The 20,796-nt window shown below is 42.3% G+C and overlaps 1 protein-coding gene across 2 annotated transcripts in view; it reads right to left on the bottom strand.

Moving 5' to 3' along the window:
* LOC105010625 (semaphorin-4G) overlaps nt 1-20,304 on the bottom strand; it is a 32,358-nt gene extending 12,054 nt beyond the window's left edge. The window contains exons 1-9 of one of the 2 annotated variants that reach the window (XM_020047670.3): nt 20,218-20,304; nt 14,749-15,267; nt 9,680-9,828; nt 6,793-6,855; nt 6,379-6,477; nt 6,059-6,152; nt 5,780-5,893; nt 5,400-5,554; nt 2,720-2,895 (exon numbers count right to left, since the gene is read on the bottom strand). In XM_020047670.3, coding sequence (XP_019903229.2) covers nt 2,720-2,895; nt 5,400-5,554; nt 5,780-5,893; nt 6,059-6,152; nt 6,379-6,477; nt 6,793-6,855; nt 9,680-9,828; nt 14,749-14,878 — 980 coding nt within the window. In that variant the 5' untranslated portion in view covers nt 14,879-15,267; nt 20,218-20,304. Of the gene's footprint in view, nt 1-2,719; nt 2,896-5,399; nt 5,555-5,779; nt 5,894-6,058; nt 6,153-6,378; nt 6,478-6,792; nt 6,856-9,679; nt 9,829-14,748; nt 15,268-15,908; nt 16,059-20,217 lie in introns of those variants that run through there. The other variant, XM_013134261.4, reaches the window with a different exon arrangement.
* Between the last annotated feature and the right edge of the window lie 492 nt (nt 20,305-20,796).

Here is a 20,796-nt window from a genome sequence, read left to right as displayed (position 1 = left end):
GATCCAAATGATAGCGAAACAAACTGGATCCAAAAGGATAGCGAAACAAACTGGGTCCAAAAGGACAGCGAAACTGGATCCAAAGGATAGCGAAACAAACTGGATCCAAAGGATAGCGAAACAAACTGGATCCAAAAGGATAGCGAAACAAACAAACTGGATCCAAAGGCAAAAAGGAACTTTACAGATTTTGCACAACATGGGAATACTTTGCGAAAACATTAGCCACATCTACCTGAACTCACAGAATTACACAGACTGAGGGATTGGTTGAATGTATTTCTTTTTACAGGGCAGTAGCAGAGTTACTATAGTGACAGCTGAAGTAGAGAAGAGAGTAGGGGGCATGGTGACACAGTGAAAGGTTCAAAGCTAATCAAGAGTTGTATGCCTCTTCTGATAAGGAAAAAAAAAAGATTAACAGGGAGAGAGAGAACGCGAGACGGAGTCAGAAAAAGTGTAGGCGTGAAGGATAAGGGAAGGTATGAGTGGGAGAGAAGAGACTGGAGTGGTAAACAAAAGAAAGAATGGGGCCCCTAGAGGGAGAGAAAAAAGAGACCGAGAGAGGGAGAGAGGGAAAGCGAGATAGAGGTGGGTGGCAGGGATAAAGACAGAGGGTTGAGAGGTAGAGAGACAGGGCTTGAGAAGGTGTGTGTGTGTTGGGGGGGGGGACCAGAGCTAAGCTACCATATTAATCACCTGATACTCTGAAGCCAGAGGGCATTGTTCTCTCTCCTAGCCTTCTCACACACATACACACAAACACACACAGCCCACTGATCACTGACATTGTCAAGTGTAACCTGACCCTGGAGGTCATAACTGCAGTCAAGACATCTGAACTTGGCACCCACTCTTTCAATGTTCCTGTCACTCTGTCCTCCCTTGATCTCTCTCCTGCCCTTGCTGTCTGGCTGGCTGGCTGTCTGTCTCTCTCTCTCGCTCTCTCTCTCTCTCTGTTTTCACTCTGTTTCTTAGTCTCTTTTGCTCCTACTCTCCCCTCCCTTTTTCCTCTCTTCAATGACAAATTGTTTCTCTCCTGTTTTCATCTCTTCCTGTTTTCTCCTGCTGTTTTACATTCCCATAATTCTCTCTCCATCCACCCCTCAGTGTGTAACACCTTTTCTTCTGACTAAGCACACACATACTGTCTCTTGTCTCTTTTCCCTTTTTTTATATCACCCTCTTTTCAGCATTCTCTAAATCTTTCACACATTTCCCCTCGGACTCTGCATGCACAAACACCCCACTCCTGTCTTAATGCGTCTTTTCCTCCACATCTCACTTCCTTTTTGGGATCAATAAACTGCTACTAGTACTACTATTACTATTAATACGAATATTACTACTACTACTACTACTATTACTACTACTACTATTACCACTACTACTGCAGTACTACTGCTAATATTAATATTTTATATTGCTAATGCTACTAATATTATTAGTATAATAATACTGCCAATATTCACATTACTACTATTTTTACTACTAATATTCTTACTTCTACTTTGACTACCTTTATTACTACAACGGCTACTACTTTTCTCATTACTACCACTAATAATGCTGTTTCTTTTCTCATTACTACCACTACTACCATTACTATTCTTACTGCTAATACTCCTGTCGGCTGCCTGCAAATATACACCCTCAAAATAATTCAAAACTATGCACTTTCCAATTTGATAAATGGAAAAATACATCAAATGCTAAAACAAAACAAGAAGTATAATATATTCAATGGAGTTGTCTGTAGTTTTCTTGGCATTTTGTTTTATTTTTGTTGATGAACTTGTGTTTTACTGGTTGTTTCTTGCTTACTTACTACTGCTATTACTTTAGTAGTATAAACTCCTAATATTACTGCTGCTATTACTCCTACCATTACTACTACTACAGTAATATTACTGCCAATGCTACTACTACTGCTAGTACTACTATTACACTAATGGTGTATTGACTGAATATAAATTAGTTGTGGTTCACAAAGGAGTTCCACAAGGTAAAATTTTTGGTTCCTTATTGTTCACTATGTATGTATATAAATGTACTGTATCCAAAATAATAAATAAATATTGTGCCTCTGAAACTGGGGCATTAATTTTTATGCTAATGACACAGTACTGTACGCTACAGCCCCATCTCTTAGTACAAGCATTTGCATTCCTACAGTCTGATTTACAAATATTCAAAAATGATACTAGCAGAGCAGTAAAGGCAGCGGCCCTTCAAGGTCTCAGAGCAAGTGACGTAACCAATCGAAATGCTATTAGCGCCAACCACAGAACTAAATGAATAGCCATTTTATACCAATTACATTTCTTCTAATGCTGCTACTACTACTACTGCTGCTGCTGCTGCTGCTGCTGCTGCTGCTGCTGCTGCTACTACTACTACTACTACTACTACTACTACTACTACTACTACTATCTCTACTCCTACATTACTTCCTCTACTACTACTAGTGCTATTACTACTAGTGCTACTACTACTACTACTACTACTACTACATTACTTCCTCTACAACTACTAGTGCTATTACTACTAGTGCTACTACTACTAGTGCTACTACTATCTCTAGTCCTACATTACTTCCTCTACTACTACTACTACTATTGCTGCTACTACTACTGCTGCTATTACTACTACTGCTGCTGCTAGTACTATTACTGATACTACTAGTACTACTATTATTCCTGCTACTACTACCACTCACCAATCCAGACCAAAGATGCCATAGAAGACTGTGTAGTCAGGTGTGTGTCCCTTCAAGGTGTACACACTCCTCAACAGGTTAAAGTGGAAGTCATATTCCGGGAGGGAACACACCAATGTAGCCTTCAGGAACGATGTCCACCTCTTCTGAAGGGTCAGTAGACCTCCTCTATCCCCCTACCAGAGAGGATAGAATGGAGAGGAAAGGGGAGAGGTGGGAGGGAGAGTAGAGGAAGGAGAGAAGAGGGAGGAGAAGAGGAGAAGGAAGAGGAGAAGAGGGGAGGACAAGGGGACGGAGGAGAGGACAGGGGAGAAAATGAAAATCAAAGAGAATGGAAAGAAAAGTTAGTTCATTCATATTCATGGACTGGTTAGAAATGGGTGCAGGACATCATCAACTGGGTCTCCAGTTGATGGAGATCATGGCTTTATTAGGCCCAATTTAATGGAGGTCAAGGGAGGGGGCTATTGTCTCTCCAATGTTTGTTTATGCACTAAATCTACAGCCCTGTGGAGCTAAGACATAAGACAGACAGCATGGCCATGGAAGTGTGTGGGAGTGTTTGTAATGTCTAGCAACAGCATTATTGAGAAGGGTGAGGTACATACTAGACATCAGGTACACTCAAGTAAAAAGGATCTGGGGCTGGGACAAACACACACCACACACACACACAAAGACACACACACATTGCAGAGGGGCAAGCCAGAGGCAATGTAGACATCAAAACATACTTTCTCTTTCTATTGAAGCTAAGGGTGAACATTTGAACAGGAGCACAATGGAAATGCTTTGCTTAAGTTAATGTTTCATTTAGGAAAACAGTGTCAATTGAAAAGTACGGCCTTCAACAGTCCATATCTCACCACACACACAGTCCCCAACCCCTTACTCCACACACGTTACAACACACACAGCCCCTTACTCCACACACGTTACAACACACACAGCCCCTTACTCCACACACGTTACAATACACACAGCCCGTTACAACACACACAGCCCCTTACTACATACACAGCCCGTTACAACACACACAGCCCCTTACTACACACACGTTACAATACACACAGCCCATTACAACACACACAGCCCATTACAACACACACAGCCCCTTACTCCAGACACAGCCCCTTACTCCACACACAGCCTGTTACAACACACACAACCCCTTGCTACATACACAGCCCGTTATAACACACACAGCCCCTTACTACACACACGTTACAGCACACACAGCCCGTTACAACACACACAGCCCCTTACTCCACACACAGCCCGTTACAACACACACTGCCCGTTACAACACACACAGCCCCTTACTCCACACACAGCCCGTTACAACACACACAGCCCGTTACAACACACACAGCCCCTTACTACACACCCAGCCCGTTACAACACACACAGCCCGTTACAACACACACAGCCCATTACAACACACACAGCCCCTTACTACACACACAGCCCCTTACTACACGCACAGCCCCTTACTCCACACACAGCCCCTTACTCCACACACAGCCTGTTACAACACACACAACCCCTTACTACATACACAGCCCCTTACTCCACACACAGCCCCTTACTCCACACACAGCCCCTTACTCCACACACAGCCCGTTACAACACACACAGCCCATTACAACACACACAGCCCGTTACAACACACACAGCCCCTTACTACACACCCAGCCCCTTACAACACACACAGCCCGTTACAACACACACAGCCCGTTACAACACACACAGCCCGTTACAACACACACAGCCCGTTACAACACACACAGCCCGTTACAACACACACAGCCCCTTACTACACGCACAGCCCGTTACAACGCACACAGCCTGTTACAACACACACAACCCCTTACTACACACCCAGCCCCTTACTACACACACAGCCCCTTACTACACACACAGCCCCTTACTACACACACAGCCCTTTACTACACACACAGCCCCTTACTACACCCACATCACTGACTAATGTAGTGTAGTGTAATGTTTTAATGTAGTGTTGTAATGCAGTGTAGTGTAGTAGTGTAATGTTTTAATGAAGTGTAGTAATGCAGTGTAGTAGTGTAGTGTAGTAATGTAGTGTAGTAATGTAGTGTAGTAGTGTAATGTTTTAATGTTGTGTAGTAATGCAGTGTAGTAGTGTAATGTTTTAATGTAGTGTAGTAATGTAGTGTATTGTAATGTTTTAATGTAGTGTAGTAGTGTAGTAGTGTAGTGTAGTAATGCGGTGTAGTGTAGTAGTGTAATGTTTTAATGAAGTGTAGTAATGCAGTGTAGTATAGAAGTGCAATGTTTTAATGATGTGTAGTAATGTAGTAATGTAGTGAAGTGTAATATTGTAATGTTTTAATGTAGTGTAGTAATGTAGTGTAGTAGTGTAATGTTTTAATGTAGAGTGGTAATGCAGTGTAGTGTAGTAGTGTAATTTTTTAATGTAGTGTTGTATTGCAGTGTAGTGTAGTAGTGTAATGTTTTAATTTAGTGTAGTGTAGTAGTGTAAGGCTTTAATGTAGTGTAGTAATGCAGTGTAGCTGAAGCCTGTCTTCTTTGATCTCGCTCTCCATCATCATCTCTCTCTCCTGGCTGTAGTATCGGGTCTGCCCCAATATTTTCACACCTCACACCCCCTCCCTCCCTGCCTCAACCTCCCCTTCCTCACCTTACAGACCCGTCCGACCCGTGCCACTCTCCTGTGGTTATAGTATAATGTCTGCTCCTGGCTCTTCTCAGTAAAGAAATAGTAGATCTTATCATCATCCCCTGTAGCTCGGCCCTCACTCTCTCTGACCAGGGCACTGGACACAAACTCAGCTTCTGGGGAGCACAGGCATGAACAGTCATGATACATGCCAACACTCTACTGTTCATGCACATAGAACATTCAACCTTTGAATAAAAGGCAGAGGGAGAGCACTGCTAATAAACTCACTGTGTGACCGGCGTGCGTTCTTTGGAAGGATCTGTTCTAACCCCAGGGAATTCACTGTGTGACCGGCGTGCGTTCTTTGGAAGGATCTGTTCTAACCCCAGGGAACTCACCGTGTAACCAGCGCGTGGGGGCATCCTCTGTCCTCACGGTGGGAGAGGGGAAGTTACGTCGGATATCCGGAGAGCCCCGGAACTCAAACTGGGACGCTGTGTACATCTGCTGGTCTGCACCAGTACAGGAACAACATGGTTATTGGCTGGTTCAGGCCCGAGCAGTGGTGCGTGAAAATAAGCTGGGGAACATTTGTGTGGGAACACAAGATGACGCGTTTGGTGACATAAAGGCTGTACAATGGTCCTACATACAGGATGGAAACCTTGCTGTCTCACCTATGATCAGGCCAGCGTATCCTGTTGTAGGTCCATATGGACACTTCTCTCTGCCTTCCTCAAACCCAGAAGACACTTTAAACCGCTCCTCGTCCTACACAGGAAATAATGATTTACATTTTTTATCCAGAGCAAATGAAACTGAATGCGTTTACAACGTTTTAAATGAAAATATGGATAGAGTCGTTCCACACAACCCTTACAGGAGTTACTCCAGTTAGCTAGAATATCAAACTACCCATTCTGAGGTTTTGCTCAAACTTCAAAACAAGTTCAAAGGACCTAGTATGTACATAATATAACGTATGCATACTACTCACTACATAGGCACAGAGAGGACTGAAGGCAAAAGTTCCACACATGTACAGATGACTAGAGTTGAACCTCTGGAGAAACCTGATGTGATTATAACATTCTGTCTGTGGAGGAGAGGGAACACAACAGAGAGAAAGAGAGAGAAAGAGTTAGACTGCATGATGGATGAGACGTGAGAAAAGGACAGAAAGAAATTCCACACGTGTACAGATCAGAAGATTTAAACCTCCCTAGGAGAGGGGGGGGGGAGAAGATGGAGAGAGATGGAGAGAGAAGCCGAGAGATTGAGGGAGACGGAGCGAGTGCGTAACCCCCCAGAGGATGTGATGATAGCTCTAATGAAAGAAAGCCATCACATGGAATAACATAGAGTGAGAGGAGGCGTGCATGGAGATGATGGATGAGATGAAGGGAAATACCTTATTGTCTTTCCCTTTGCTATGACACTGCTGCTTCTGCTCCGCTGAGGCTTCCCATTCAATCTGATTGTAGTACAGAGGGACAGAGACATAGAGGGAGAGGGAAATGGAAAGGGAGAGCGAGAGAGAGCGTGAGGTACAGACAGCCAGAAGGAGAGTAACAGAGACAGAGAATGAGAGAGACAGCGAGAAAAAGAGATAACTCTGTTCATATCCAATAATAAAACATTTGAATGCATTTATCATTTCGATACTTTTGTGTTTGTAATGTTCACTACTCCTTAAATCTTTTTCATTTTTTTTGGTTTATTGTATTTACTTTATCATTCTCATGTTGTACTCGCTTCTGCCATTTTAACGTAATGGTCCCCATGCCAAAAGTTCCCCAATGCCAGTCCAAATGAAAGTGAAATTAAGTGAGAGAGAGCGAGTGAGGGAATGACGTCTCAACTTAATTTATCAGTGTTATTATAATCTATACGATGTTTGAGAAACATTAACATGAGTTCGTGGCCAACTGGATTTACAGTTTTATGGCAGGATACCAGGGGTGCCCATCGAAAACAAGGCTTGAAGTTCATTCCTACAGTAAGTGGTCAGATAAAGTGACAGTTCGTACTCTGATCCTGTGATGGCGTCATTATTTCATTTCATTGTTTAACTAGACGCTCATGGACTGAAAGTCTCCTGTCTCCTGAGGTGTAGACCTCAGGAGAAAGGATTGCGTAAGCATCGCATTAGTGCAGGGGTTGCATAGTAAGAGATTGTAATTATAATTATCAACAATGCGCATTGTCTGTTTGAAAAGATACCAGAGATGTTTAGTTCAAAATATTTTGTGACACTTGTGAAACACCTGTGAAACGGTCTCACATCTCTGGGCTAGAGCAGAGGTGTCAAAACTGTTCCATGGTGGGCCAAGTGTCTGCGGGTTCTCGCTCTCACCTTGTACTTGATTGATTAATTAGGTCAATAATTGGTTAGTTTATAACCCCACCTGGTTGTTTAGGTGTGAACTGGGAACCAATTTATAGGAAACAACTAAAACCCTCAGATCCTCTGCCCTCCGTGGAACCGTTTTGACACCCCTGAGCTAGAGCGTCCAGCATTCAAAAAGGTTCTGAGGCCCTCACATACAACCGAAAAACAGCATGCAAAACCATAAAAACTGTCATAGTAATTTCAACAGGTTTGCGTTTGTTTGATGTCAATACCCTGACAATACACTGAGACAAAACACTTTTTCCGTAATCCCTCACTAGAGGGAGGTTCGACCGCATTTGTTATACCTCCAGTCTTGAAGGGAAGTGACCAAGTGTGCATTTTGGCAAGAAAGACAAACACTGAGTAGGTTTGAAGGTGGTTCAGTTCACCTAGCAACAGAGGTGTTTGCTGTAAAATAACTGGACTAGTAGGATTCTGAATCATCAGTTGTAAGATCACTGAAATTACAGCTTTTCACAATTGCTAACAAGCATCGGTCAATACTGAAGTCACATTGTCAAAACTCTTCACACAGTCAGTGAAACAGAAGTGCCTGTGGACCAAACTGTGAACCATTTTTCATCGCCTTCACACAAAACGCATTCAATCAACACATTCCCCAACGCTCTTTTCAAATTCATACTCCACCACCGGTTAAACAATATATTCTGAGCATGTTTTTTCAAACGCTTACACACTGTTACCAAAACAGAATGATGGTAAATGTGCATTTCTGCAGAAAATGTCAGCCGAATATTTAATCATTCCAAACACAGCTGATTGCAGTTTCCGCTGAGAACCTACAAAAGTGCGAATGTCTGTTCAATAACCGAACAGGCTATATACACATCTATGCATAATATAAAGTACTGTAAAACTGTGGATTTACTGTTTTCTTTAGAGTCATGGAGATGCAAGCCATACATTCATCTTTGTGGAGGAAACTGAATTAAACCTGGCAAAAACACACCGCAGGGGAAGAAATGTGATTGGTCAGAGAGCCACTGTGTATGTCCCAGGCCAGAGAGGAGCTAAAATCACAATGTGTGCAGCACTGTCCAATGATGGTTTGCTGTTACACAAACCACTCATTGGCCCCTACAATACAGAGAGGCTAGGTGATTATACTAGTTGATGTTTTTTTTGTTTTTATTGCAGTCCTGGAATTTGGGGATACAGATAAAATAAAGGATATTCCTTCAAACGGATGCATTTCTGATTTATTCCTGTTCCATATACTTTAGTACAGTCAATAAAGAGAGGTGTTTTTCTTATTCTATAATCGAATACTGATTTATGTGAAAAATCATTTGAAAAACATAGATAAAAGATAAAGGTTCATCATTTATGCAGAGTAATGTTCCCTGTTGTTAGTGTTTTTTAAGTCAGTGTGTTATGAGAGACAATGAGTGTTTCTGAATGACAATTGTTGCCAGTGTTTTGGTTGTGCAAGCTTATTTAGAGCTTATTTTCATGTCTGAAGTGTTCTGGTGGTTTTAGTGAGTTTTGGAGGTGAGATTAACTGTTTAGCCAAGATGCATGTTAGAAATGCAGACTGTGTGCAGAGATTTTTGCAAAAGTGGTTTCAGTACTGACCGATGCTTATTCATGAAAGAAAAACTCATGGACGCATGTAGGGACATGGACAAACACACACAAACTGACACACACAAACTGACGCACACAAACTGACACACACAAACTGACGCACACAAACTGACGCACACAAACTGACGCACACAAACTGACGCACACAAACTGACACACACAAACTGACGCACACAAACTGACGCACACAAACGGACGCACACAAACGGACGCACACAAACTGACGCACACAAACTGACGCACACAAACTGACGCACACAGACTGACGCACACAAACTGACACACACAATCTTACGGTGCGAGCTGTGCTGTCCGAGATGTCTGTGGCGTTGAGGGCGAAGGCTGCCCCCCTGGCTCCCACGTAGAGAAGACCCCGCTCCTCCTGTAGCAGCAGAGTAGTGTAGTTCACCACTGACGACTGGAAACGCCTACAGCCTGTGACACCTGGAGGGGCCAGAGGACCGCACGGATGAGGGGAGGAGAAGAGGAGAAGAGGAGAAGAGGAGAGTACAGACGGGAGGGGGGAGGAAGGGGAGAGGGGTAGGAGAGGAAGAGGAGGAAAGCAAAAGAGAGAGAAAATACAGGAAATCATTTATTAAAGTGTGCTGTTCTCAAACGCTGCGTGTACTTTGCTGCTTTGTGTGTGTGTGTGTGTGTGTGTGTGAAAACCTGACTCAGCAGCCTAGCATCTGCTCCAATTAGTCCTCCAGTAGAGAGACCGTGAGATAGTATTGGCCCCAGACACAGGGGGTACTACAGAGGTGTGTGTGTATTTTTGTGTATGTAGGTTTGTGTGTGTGTGTGTCCTTGATCTCATCCCAGGTGATGACTCAACATGTATCTACAGGCAACCTTAACATTGTGTTTGCCTCTCTGCTAGCCTGGTGTATGTAAGCAGCCGAAAGCCAGCTGTTTTAACAAATGCCTTCAAACAGGTGTAACAATGAACTATCATAGACAGCCCCCAAAAAACCTTTTCACAACCATTCAGCCCCTTGCAAAGGGAGCTCATTGGAAAGCCAAAGCCATTCATCTGGACACAGCATATTTTGTCACACTTAAAACACACTCATGCATCAACATTAACCCCTATAACACAACAAGGGAGAAATAACTGGGGCCATATGTATCAGAGCATGGGTTCTGATCTAGGATCCGTTTGGCATTTTAAATGCCAAACGGGGGCTTACGAAAAATAAGATCAATGGAAGTTAGACCTTGCGATGATCGTGTGACTTTCATGTCATTTCTTAGCTTCGAACCGTTCTAACGCCTCACTTGAAACATGTTTTTATTTTTTTAAGATCACGGTTGAAATCCCATCTTCTTTTGACTTCCCGGTGACTAACACTGGGATTAATCAGGCACAAAGGAAATCTCCCATATTACATTCCTTCTGGGTGAATGTATTACCATCCTATTATATTCTCTTCTGGCCCCTGGAGTCGTTTGAGATGTCCTCTGTAAGCAGTATTGTGAACAATACACGCACGCACACACACACACACAAACACTGGGGACAACAAGTGTGTTGCAGAAACAGTCTGAGCTTCCTGTGTGTGACCTGGGTGTAATCCTGTCGCTATCACAATAGAGAGCATAAAGGACAGGACACATACAAGAGTGAACACACACACACACACACACACACATGAAAGAAGAAATGCATGAAAAGAAAGAAAGACACTTAAACGCCCGCCCACACACACCATCCGAGAGGACACATTTTCGCTCCTACACAAACGTTAATGGAACAACACCCATGCTGCGCAGAGGGAGTAGGAGCCTCCTGAGGTCACCGAGGGTCACGGTCAGCGTCATCTCCGCCTCAGGGCCAAACTAGACCAATATGGTGGCGGCAGTGGGATCTCTCCGTAATGTGAGACGTCGCAGTTTAACGGTGATCAATGAGACGTTCTACACCAGCAGCAAAAGCAGACAGTCAAGGAGCGGCTTAGTTGAGCACGCGTCAGGTCTATGTTCCTCGTTGGTGAGACCAGGCAGATGCAGCACATTCACTGTCACAGTCATCCTAAAACGATGTTGGCAACCCTAACATTCTCTTTACAACTTTTTATGAAAACAACTCGACATGTTTCTAATAAAATCAGAATGACTAAGATATTTCATGTGATTGAACGAATTTTTCAGCTTTAGTTAACCAAGACAAGGATAACTCTTTCACCAACACTCACTAACTGCAGACAGCATTCTTTCAACACGCTCATAATATTTCTTCACCCCAGTTACCAGGTAAACCGTTTCATTTTATGTATAATTTACCACAGGAAACGTTTAATTTCTGCAGGAGTGAATACTATATTAGGTGAGACTATATAGACCCAGTCAGTGTCATTCCACCCATCTGAACTCCACCACATGCAGAGATCAAGGGAAGCCTCACTTCCACCAGCTTAGTGTCTCTGCGGTGTGGAGTCGTCCAGGAAACGTCAATTGTTTCCACAGGTAAAAGCAGAGACAATCTCCACGGTTGGCTCGCCAGTGACTGAAGTCATTCCTCTGGCCATACTTGGAGCGGAGCGGGCTACAACCACGCTGCTGCTGCTATGACGATACACTGCCATCAGGGTACTGGTGTAGACCGTCAACCTGTCAATTCACCTGAGGATTTACATGAAATCCTGACGTAGCTGGCAGTCCACATCGTATTCGTAGGTCTTAGTTTGCCCAGATGCTAAGCTGGACCGGGGAAACACAAACGGCTTTCTGAACCGCTGTGTAATTAATGAGTGATTCTGTTTGTTACCGTTAATTGCAGTGTGTTTGCGTGTGACAGGGAGAGAAAGAGTCTCCATGGAAGGAGGGAAGGCTCTGCAGACTGTATTTACTGAGTAAACATTCTGTCATCACCTGATCAGTTCAAAAGTTCAGAACAGTGTTTAGATACACACACACACACACACTTAGGTATGTGTGTACTGTATGTATGTAAGCCCTCACATACACACAAAGACACAGAAATCAGCACTGTCCAATTTTAAGATCCGGTTCAGTACAGTTCAAAACATGGCGTGCCAGGCCGTCTTCCCCTCCACAGTCTCTTTACCAGCTTGTGTACAAGGCCAGGGCGCTAGGCAGCCTTCCCAAACCATGGGAGGTTATGGAGTCTTTGTACTGGAGATACAGGCATGGAGCCCATACCTCACACGAGTCATTAGACCAGTGAAAGATCCGGAAGATTCATGTTGTAAGTTCATGTCACCCCCCCCTTGTATATATGTCTCCCTGCTGCCTACACCCTTCTCCTACCTAAAACTTCCCACCTCCCCTTTGGTCAGAGTCATATTCAAGGGTGCTTTACTGGCATAGACAACACATGTTTTCGATGCCAAAGCAAGTCAGAGGAAGCCACACTAAACACACTGCTACACTCTATTACTGCCACCTCCTCCCACAGCTGGCCGCGTGCCTGCCGTGGCCTTGTGACGGTCGGCCGAAAGACGATGACCTCGGATCCATTTTGTGCTCCCTTTCGTGTTTAGGGTGTATGCTAATTACCCCACGGCGTGTTGCTTTGGTAACACTGAGATTAAAGAGATCAGTAAAAATGTTCAGGTAAAAAACTGAATAACCGGAGGATAAAATCCAGAGAGAAAAGGAATGAACATGGAGTATAAAGAGAGGATTGATTAGAATGGAAGGTAAGAGGGTGGTAATGTATGATGAGAGGAGTGTGTAAAGAGGAAGGTAAGAGGGTGGTAATGTATGATGAGAGGAGTGTGTAAAGAGGAAGGTGAGAGGGTGGTAATGTATGATGAGAGGAGTGTGTAAAGAGGAAGGTAAGAGGGAGGTAATGTATGATGAGAGGAGAGTGTAAAGAGGAAGGTAAGAGGGAGGTAATGTATGATGAGAGGAGTGTGTAAAGAGGAAGGTAAGAGGGTGGTAATGTATGATGAGAGGAGTGTGTAATGAGGAAGGTAAGAGGGTGGTAATGTATGATGAGAGGAGTATGTAAAGAGAAAGGTAAGAGGGAGGTAATGTATGATGAGAGGAGTGTGTAAAGAGGAAGGTGAGAGGGTGGTAATGTATGATGAGAGGAGTGTGTAAAGAGGAAGGTAAGAGGGAGGTAATGTATGATGAGAGGAGTGTGTAAAGAGGAAGGTAAGAGGGAGGTAATGTATGATAAGAGGAGTGAATAAAGAAGGTTGTGCATAAAGAGAGTAGTGAATAATGAGGAAGGTTGTGCATAAAGAGAGTAGTGATTAAAGAGGAAGGTAATGAATGAAAAGAGGTGTGAATAAAGGAGAAAGTAGCATACAAAGAGAGGAGTGAAAAAAGATGAAGGTAGGGTATGCAGAGAGAGAGATTGAGTGAAAAAATATGAAGGTAGAGTATACAGAGAGTGAGCTTTGCCAAAGACAGGGGAGGATAGAGATGAATGGTACCATGAAGGGGTAGAGATGTAGTGTTGATGTAAAATGGCTGAGATAAGAACAGGGAGGAGAACAGCATGGGCTGAGGGGAGGAGAGATGAGTACCATTGTTCAAATAGACTCTTACAGATGGGATCACATAAGGGAGTTTAGACCACAGGCAGATCTGTATTCATTCTGGCACATTCTAATGGCACGTGCATACACACACACACACACACACACACATATTTTACTATCTTTCTGGGGACCCCAAACAATATTTCTATTAATAACCATAACATTTACATTCCTAACCCTAATTCTAAACCTAACCCACTAAGCCCTAACCACTAAGCCCTAACCACTAAGCCCTAACCACTAAGCCCTAACCACTAAGCCCTAACCACTAAGCCCTAACCACAAACACACACATCATACAGTCTGCAAATAAGGAGGTTGGATCAATTTAATATGAAGTGATCATGTGATGATCATTACAAAATAATAAAGGAATACAACAAATCCACCATAATTAGGCCTGATTAGAGTAGAAAGTAAGGGGAGAAAGTGCTATCTGGAGAGTTAGAATAACAGTTCTGTCAAACCATATTCGTGTGACCGAGGGTACAGTACAGCCCTCTTATACAGCTCTCTTTACCTAGTTTGGTCAGATGAGTGAAAAGAGGTAAACAGCCCTCTAGCAGCACTCCAGTCCTCTCCTTTTCTCTCTCTCTCTCTCTCTAGACATATCCTCCATTCCCCCGTCTCTCTGTCTTCCTCATTCTGCCTCCCTCTCTGTTTAAACCTCACACAGGGCCTGTGACACTTGGGCTGCCCAGTAGTTTTGCTCTGGAGATGAATTACTCAGGGAGAGAGACCGAGAGGGATGAGGAGGCTGAGAGGTTTCCGAAACAACAGTTCTCTTCTCCCCCTTCACACATCCATCCAGCGCGTGTGTGCGTGCGTTAGGGTTAGGGTTTGCACTTACCGCTAGCTGTGACGGTGATCCGGGGGCTGACATCCAGGTCCACAGGGGGTCTGAAGGGGTATCCCCCAGTCAGACAGACGCCCCAGCTCAGGATCAGGAGCAGGGCCGGCAGGGCAGCACGCACACACATTATCTCCACGCACACCCGGCCAGGGGGGAGAGAGAGCTGCCTTCCCTCCTAGCACTCCTCAGAGAGGAAGAAATACACACACTCGCCGTGGAAAACACACATCCATGCACTCAAATCAACACACTCTACCAAGACGCCGTTCACATACCATTCTCTTACTATTCAGAACACGCTGAAGATTTACTAAATTGCTCCCACACACATGCGCTGGAAGGCAGTCTTCTCTCCTCTTGGCACACACACACACACACACACTAGCACGCCCACGCAAACCACCCCCACCCATACACAAACACACACACGCACACACACACTAGAAGAGAGGCAAAATCCCTCTTTCTGGGCCGAAGGCTGAACCAGCTAGCTCATCTACTAGTTGCAGGTTCCATCTAAAAAACAAAACAACAATAATCCATGTTAGACTTATCAAATGTAATCTACACAGCATTAGACTTATCAAATGTAATCTACACAGTGTTAGATTTATCAAATGTAATCAACACAGCGTTAGACTTATCAAATGTAATCTACACAGCATTAGACTTATCAAATGTAATCTACACAGCATTAGACTTATCAAATGTAATCTACACAGCGTTAGACTTATCAAATGTAATCTACACAGCATTAGACTTATCAAATGTAATCTACACATTGTTAGATTTATCAAATGTAATCAACACAGCGTTAGACTTATCAAATGTAATCTACACAGCATTAGACTCATCAAATGTAATCTACACATCGTTAGACTCATCAAATGTAATCTACACATCGTTAGACTCATCAAATGTAATCTACACATCGTTAGACTTATCAAATGTAATCTACAAATCATGCTCAGATACAATATATTATCGCTGCATGCAACTCTTGTCAAACTACAAAGCCCGTCTTGTTGCAAAACAAAAGTAGCATTATACATCCAGCAAACATTAACATCACAACAGGTGCAATCATATCAACCGCAAAAATTATATAGAGTATTCAACAACTCATTAGTTATCTATTAAACCAATTAAACACCTACAGACAAGACAGCCATGGAATAGAAATCCAAAAGTATGAAAGAAGTGCGAGACTTAAAGCACTAAGGGCAGTGAACTCCCCTGAGAAAAGGAGGGAATATAACATTCCCTTTGGTTAAACGGAGGAGCGACAGCTAACAACGATCATTACCACAGACTGCGCAGGAAGAAGAGAGAAAGAGAGGGATGCAGAGAGATTGAAAAAGAGAACGAAGAAAGAGTAGGTAAAGAAACAGCTAACAGAGTAGAAGAGAGAACGGGAGAGAGAGAGAAGGAGGGAAAGAGCGTGAAGATCTTGCTTATAGACAGCATTAGAGATTAGAGGAAATATAGAGGAGTTTGGGTGCAGCATGACATATAGTGAATGTGTCTAGTTCACTTCTGCTCTGCTCATTTCTATGGTATGAGGCAAGGGTTGACATTCTGTCAGAAAACATTCTGTGAGCAGGTCTCACCCCGTCTCAACCGATGTAAAAGGTTTTTCTTCATCACGCATCGCTACAGTTTAAAAGCTCTCTCGCACCCGCAGTATCTCACTGGAGATGCCCGTACCATTCCCTGAAAACATTACAATGTTCTGAAATGGCCCGCAATGCTGCCATGACAACAGATGGCGTTGCTATAGCTAGCCGTGTTCCTCTGAATTGCAGTGGGAGCACACAGGTGCGCAGAACAGAAACGGAACAAAATAGATCAGGTAAGCAGGACCACATGCACACAACAATGAAATAAATATATAGAGTACAACTGCAGGAAAAAGTATAGCAACAGCAGTTAAACTAAAACACAGAGTTAATAAATAGACCACACGAGACCACCACATAGTTCCACTTAGCGACAGCTACAGTATAGTTCTCAAATAGTACTAAAAGATCATCATAAAATGCCACAGGATGAGTCTGATCATTATTTCCCTAAAGTTTCCCATTCATCAGCTTGTCAGAGATTAGGAGATTTCAACCCAACAGAGGGAGGTCTGAGCAGATCACGAAGTGTGGATGCATTCGGACAGCCTGTCAAAACCCCCTTAAGGACTTGACGGAGTGGAGAACTGCTCTTTATCAGTCCCTTACTGTCTGGATGGAGCTGTCAGGGCCAGGATCATCAGATGGACAGACAAAGTAGCATTAAAGAAATGTCCACACCTCACATGCTGCCTCAGTTCTGACACCTCATGGACTAGAGGCTTTTTAAATCCCTTTTATAAAAAAAGTATACATTTTATAAAGTATAAACTGTATAAAGTATAAATTAAAACTTTGTAAGAACCAATATTAAATGGGTTAAAGTGGGGGGGTTATATAGAAAGAGAGAGATTCCATTTTTAATTCTTATCCAGTAGTTGTCAGAGTTGGACTGCAGTCTTCACTTAACCCTAATCATGTGGGTGTCAGAGTTGGTCCTCAATCTTCACTTAATTCTAATCCAGTAGGTGTCAGAGTTGGTCCGCAGTGTTCACCTAATCCTAATCCAGTACGTGTCAGAGTTAGTCCTCAATCTTCACCTAATCCTAATCCAGTAGGTGTCAGAGTTGGTCCTCAATCTTCACTTAATCCTAATCCAGTTGGTGCTAAAGTAGGTCCTCAGTCATCACCTAATCCTAGCAGTCAGCGTGGGCCATCATTCTTCATCTATTCAGAGTGCTCTCACATGTCCCCTTTCAAATATCCCCCTTAAAAAATGTTTAGAGTATGAAGCAATTAGGGTGTGTCAATGAGATTTGTCTTACATAAGAGGCTGGCATATTTAAGACCGCTCCAACTGAGATGTCCCCTTACACATCTCAATATAAAGTCTGAAAATAAATAGACAGATACTAGAACTTATAATGACAGATATCTTCAACCCCCTTTCACATCTTGATATAAAGCATGAGCATTAGACAGCCGCTGGGTGTTTGTGTGTGTGTGGGTGGTTTGTATGGGCGTGCAAGTGTGTGTGTGTGTGTGTGTGTGTGTGTGTCAGACTGACAGCCTTTCTGATTAGTTATGCATCCTTATCTTCTATCTTTTTTCATCTGTGATTCTTTATACTCTGGCAGCTAAAATAAAGTGTGTGTGTGTGTATGTGGAGTGTCTAGAATGTGTAGATACTAGTGCAAAAATGCAACTGTCAATACTAGACCCGGAGAAAAAGAGGGGCATTTGTTTTGTGAAATAATAAAAAATTGTTAGAATTTATTGAATATGAATAGTTCTCTCAGACACAATACATGAATAATTCACTAACAAAAATGTCCGTTATTAAAGGGAATAGAGCAGGAACAAATATCCCTGTGTACGACACTAGTTTTCTGTACAGTGTAACATAAAGAAAACACAAAAGAGGAAGGCTGAATTATCAATGGAAGTGACTGAAATGGAAAGAAAAGAGAGAGAATTCATTCATTCAACTTGTATTTATTCTTCCTTTAGAACAGAGGAGTAATTTTAGGTCCACGAATGAACTGATTATAATAAATAATGAATTGATGTGTTACCCATTCAATGAGTTGTTATCACCCAGGATAATCGCAGACACATTCTTCAAACAATTGAAAATGTAGCATTGATTAATTTTGATATCATAGCGATCTAGAGTAAGGAAGAGAGTGGTAATGATTGGATCATCATACATTTTCATCCCAGGGTCTCTAGGGTCTCTAGACACAGTGGTCCTTGTTTTAATACAAGAAATGCACAATTTCCTCATACCTTTTAAAATGTCCCTGCAATTAGGTTAACCCTGTTGGGGAAGTGCTTATCCTGTTTAAACAACGGGAAACACCAAAATTATTCCCAACTAAACTGCTACCAACTTAAAGGAGGTGAAATCTTAACTTTGCAGGACTACTGAAACACAACATCCTGAGATGTTTTGAAACATTTCATGGTTTGTTGTAACAACACAAAATTTGGAATTAGGAGAACTAACAGAAAAGATTAAACATACTATTTAAACTATAGCAGAATTACAGTGTGTCTGCCTTCTGGACAATTTTAATGTTTAACATAGATGGATGTGTTTGATTAGCAAATAAGGGGAGACATCTTTGGCAGTTTTTGTTCAGCAAGGAGCTCAACCAAACATCATGATTCATTACACCTCATGGCAAGCTGCTTAATGCTAACATACATTTTTATTTCTTCAAACATACTTTCAACTGTACTGTATAACATAACTATAACATTTAAAAATGTTATACTAGCCACTAACCTTCAAAAAAGTACAATGATATCTCTTTGGTTATCCTAATAAAAGAAAATATTAAGTTGGATCTATAGTAAATGGTTGATGAAATTATTAAATTAAATAAACAACTTGCATATATTTTACATTCATTTTACATAGGCCTATGTAAGTTATTTTATGAGCCAACTGTCACCTTACCACAGAAGGTTATGTACCACTTTATTTTCCGTATTTTCAGTTGATTTGACTGAATATAAAAATTGCCAAATCCGCAAATGACTGTCCCTTTGACGGTGATTTGGTGGTCCAGAAAACAGAAAAGATCGCGAATAGCTGTGCTACAATGTAGCCTGGCATGGGCATAGGTGATTCTACTTCAAACACGTGAGAAGTATAGTAGATACGCTGCTTTGTTCACATTACTGCTGCTGCGGTGTTCTCCATTACACAGTAAACTTCATATTTAATAGTTTACTATAATATCGCAATTCATTGTTTTCTTATAGGCCTGATTTATGTGTCAGGTATTGCAATCAGGTTGTTGCTAACACACAAGCCGAGGAATAGCGCCTGCAGGTTCAGCTATAAGTGGCTATCAATTTGGCGCTTATCATATGGTCATAACTCCTGGGAAAGGAATTGCAGTTATTCTGGTGTAGCTAGTAGCATAAACCGCTTAATCAACTGTCTGTCTTAAGTGGATATTCATAACGCTTTACTGTGTCAACAGGACAGGAAATTAAACTGACTGAGCTCCTATAAAATATAATTGATTACCAATGTTTAATCAACTCACAAAATCGATTTGAGTTCCATCGTCGCAAGTAGCCACGGATTAGTCTATTTATGGGCATTGACTTAGCCTATCAATGAAAAATGTATTGCTTTGTGTGAGCGTATTTGCAGTAGCCACCCTACTACTTTATATTGAATACCAGTATCATCACCTGACCATTGTTGTCTGGATTGTCTGATCTAGTCCATAGATTTTTCCGCATCTCCCAAACACCCGGTCTGTACACTACACCGTAGGCTACAAGAGCAGGTAGCCAGATTGAAAATGCTGAGAAAGGTATCATTATACAGTCATGTCTAAACCCGCACTACCAAGCTACACTGAAACAAAGTAATTATATTCACCTGAAATCATCGGGGTTTCCTTTAAGTGTCGGAAGATGTTGTTCGTGAAAAAAAAATCCAATGCGCTGTATTTTTACCTATAGTGGACTTTAGCCCACAGCAAACTGTAACCTGATAAGAAGCGTATTCTCCACTCTCCGTCACACTGACCACGCCTCTTCGTTAATATTCATGAACACTGTAGCCTTTGCCAAATTGGGAAACTATAACAATGACAAAACATTCGTTTACAGTGTCGAGTCATTTAGTGGTTGGATGTTTTCTAAAGTTTTCTAAATACTCTCACTTTTTTGTTTAATAGAATTAAACAACTTGAATATGAATCGGTGGGCCCACAGATGTGTGAATGTAAATTACAATTTTCCTTACCTGTACTTTTTTTTTTAATTACGGTGTTCATCCCCTCACATCACAGCTGGAATTTTACTGACACCTGCTGGCTGAAGTCTAACATTATCAGTATTCAACGGGCAGAGAAAAGCGCCTACAGTTCAACAGTGGGCGCTACAGTTCTTTACACACACAGAAACAGAGCTGAAAGGGGTGTCTATTGGTGTAGCACAATAGATGTATTTAAAA

The sequence above is a fragment of the Esox lucius genome, chromosome 6 (assembly GCF_011004845.1).
Source record: "Esox lucius isolate fEsoLuc1 chromosome 6, fEsoLuc1.pri, whole genome shotgun sequence".
NCBI classification, from domain to species: domain Eukaryota; kingdom Metazoa; phylum Chordata; class Actinopteri; order Esociformes; family Esocidae; genus Esox; species Esox lucius.
Note: the sequence above shows the minus strand (reverse complement) of the source record. Positions and strands in the feature narration are given on the sequence as shown.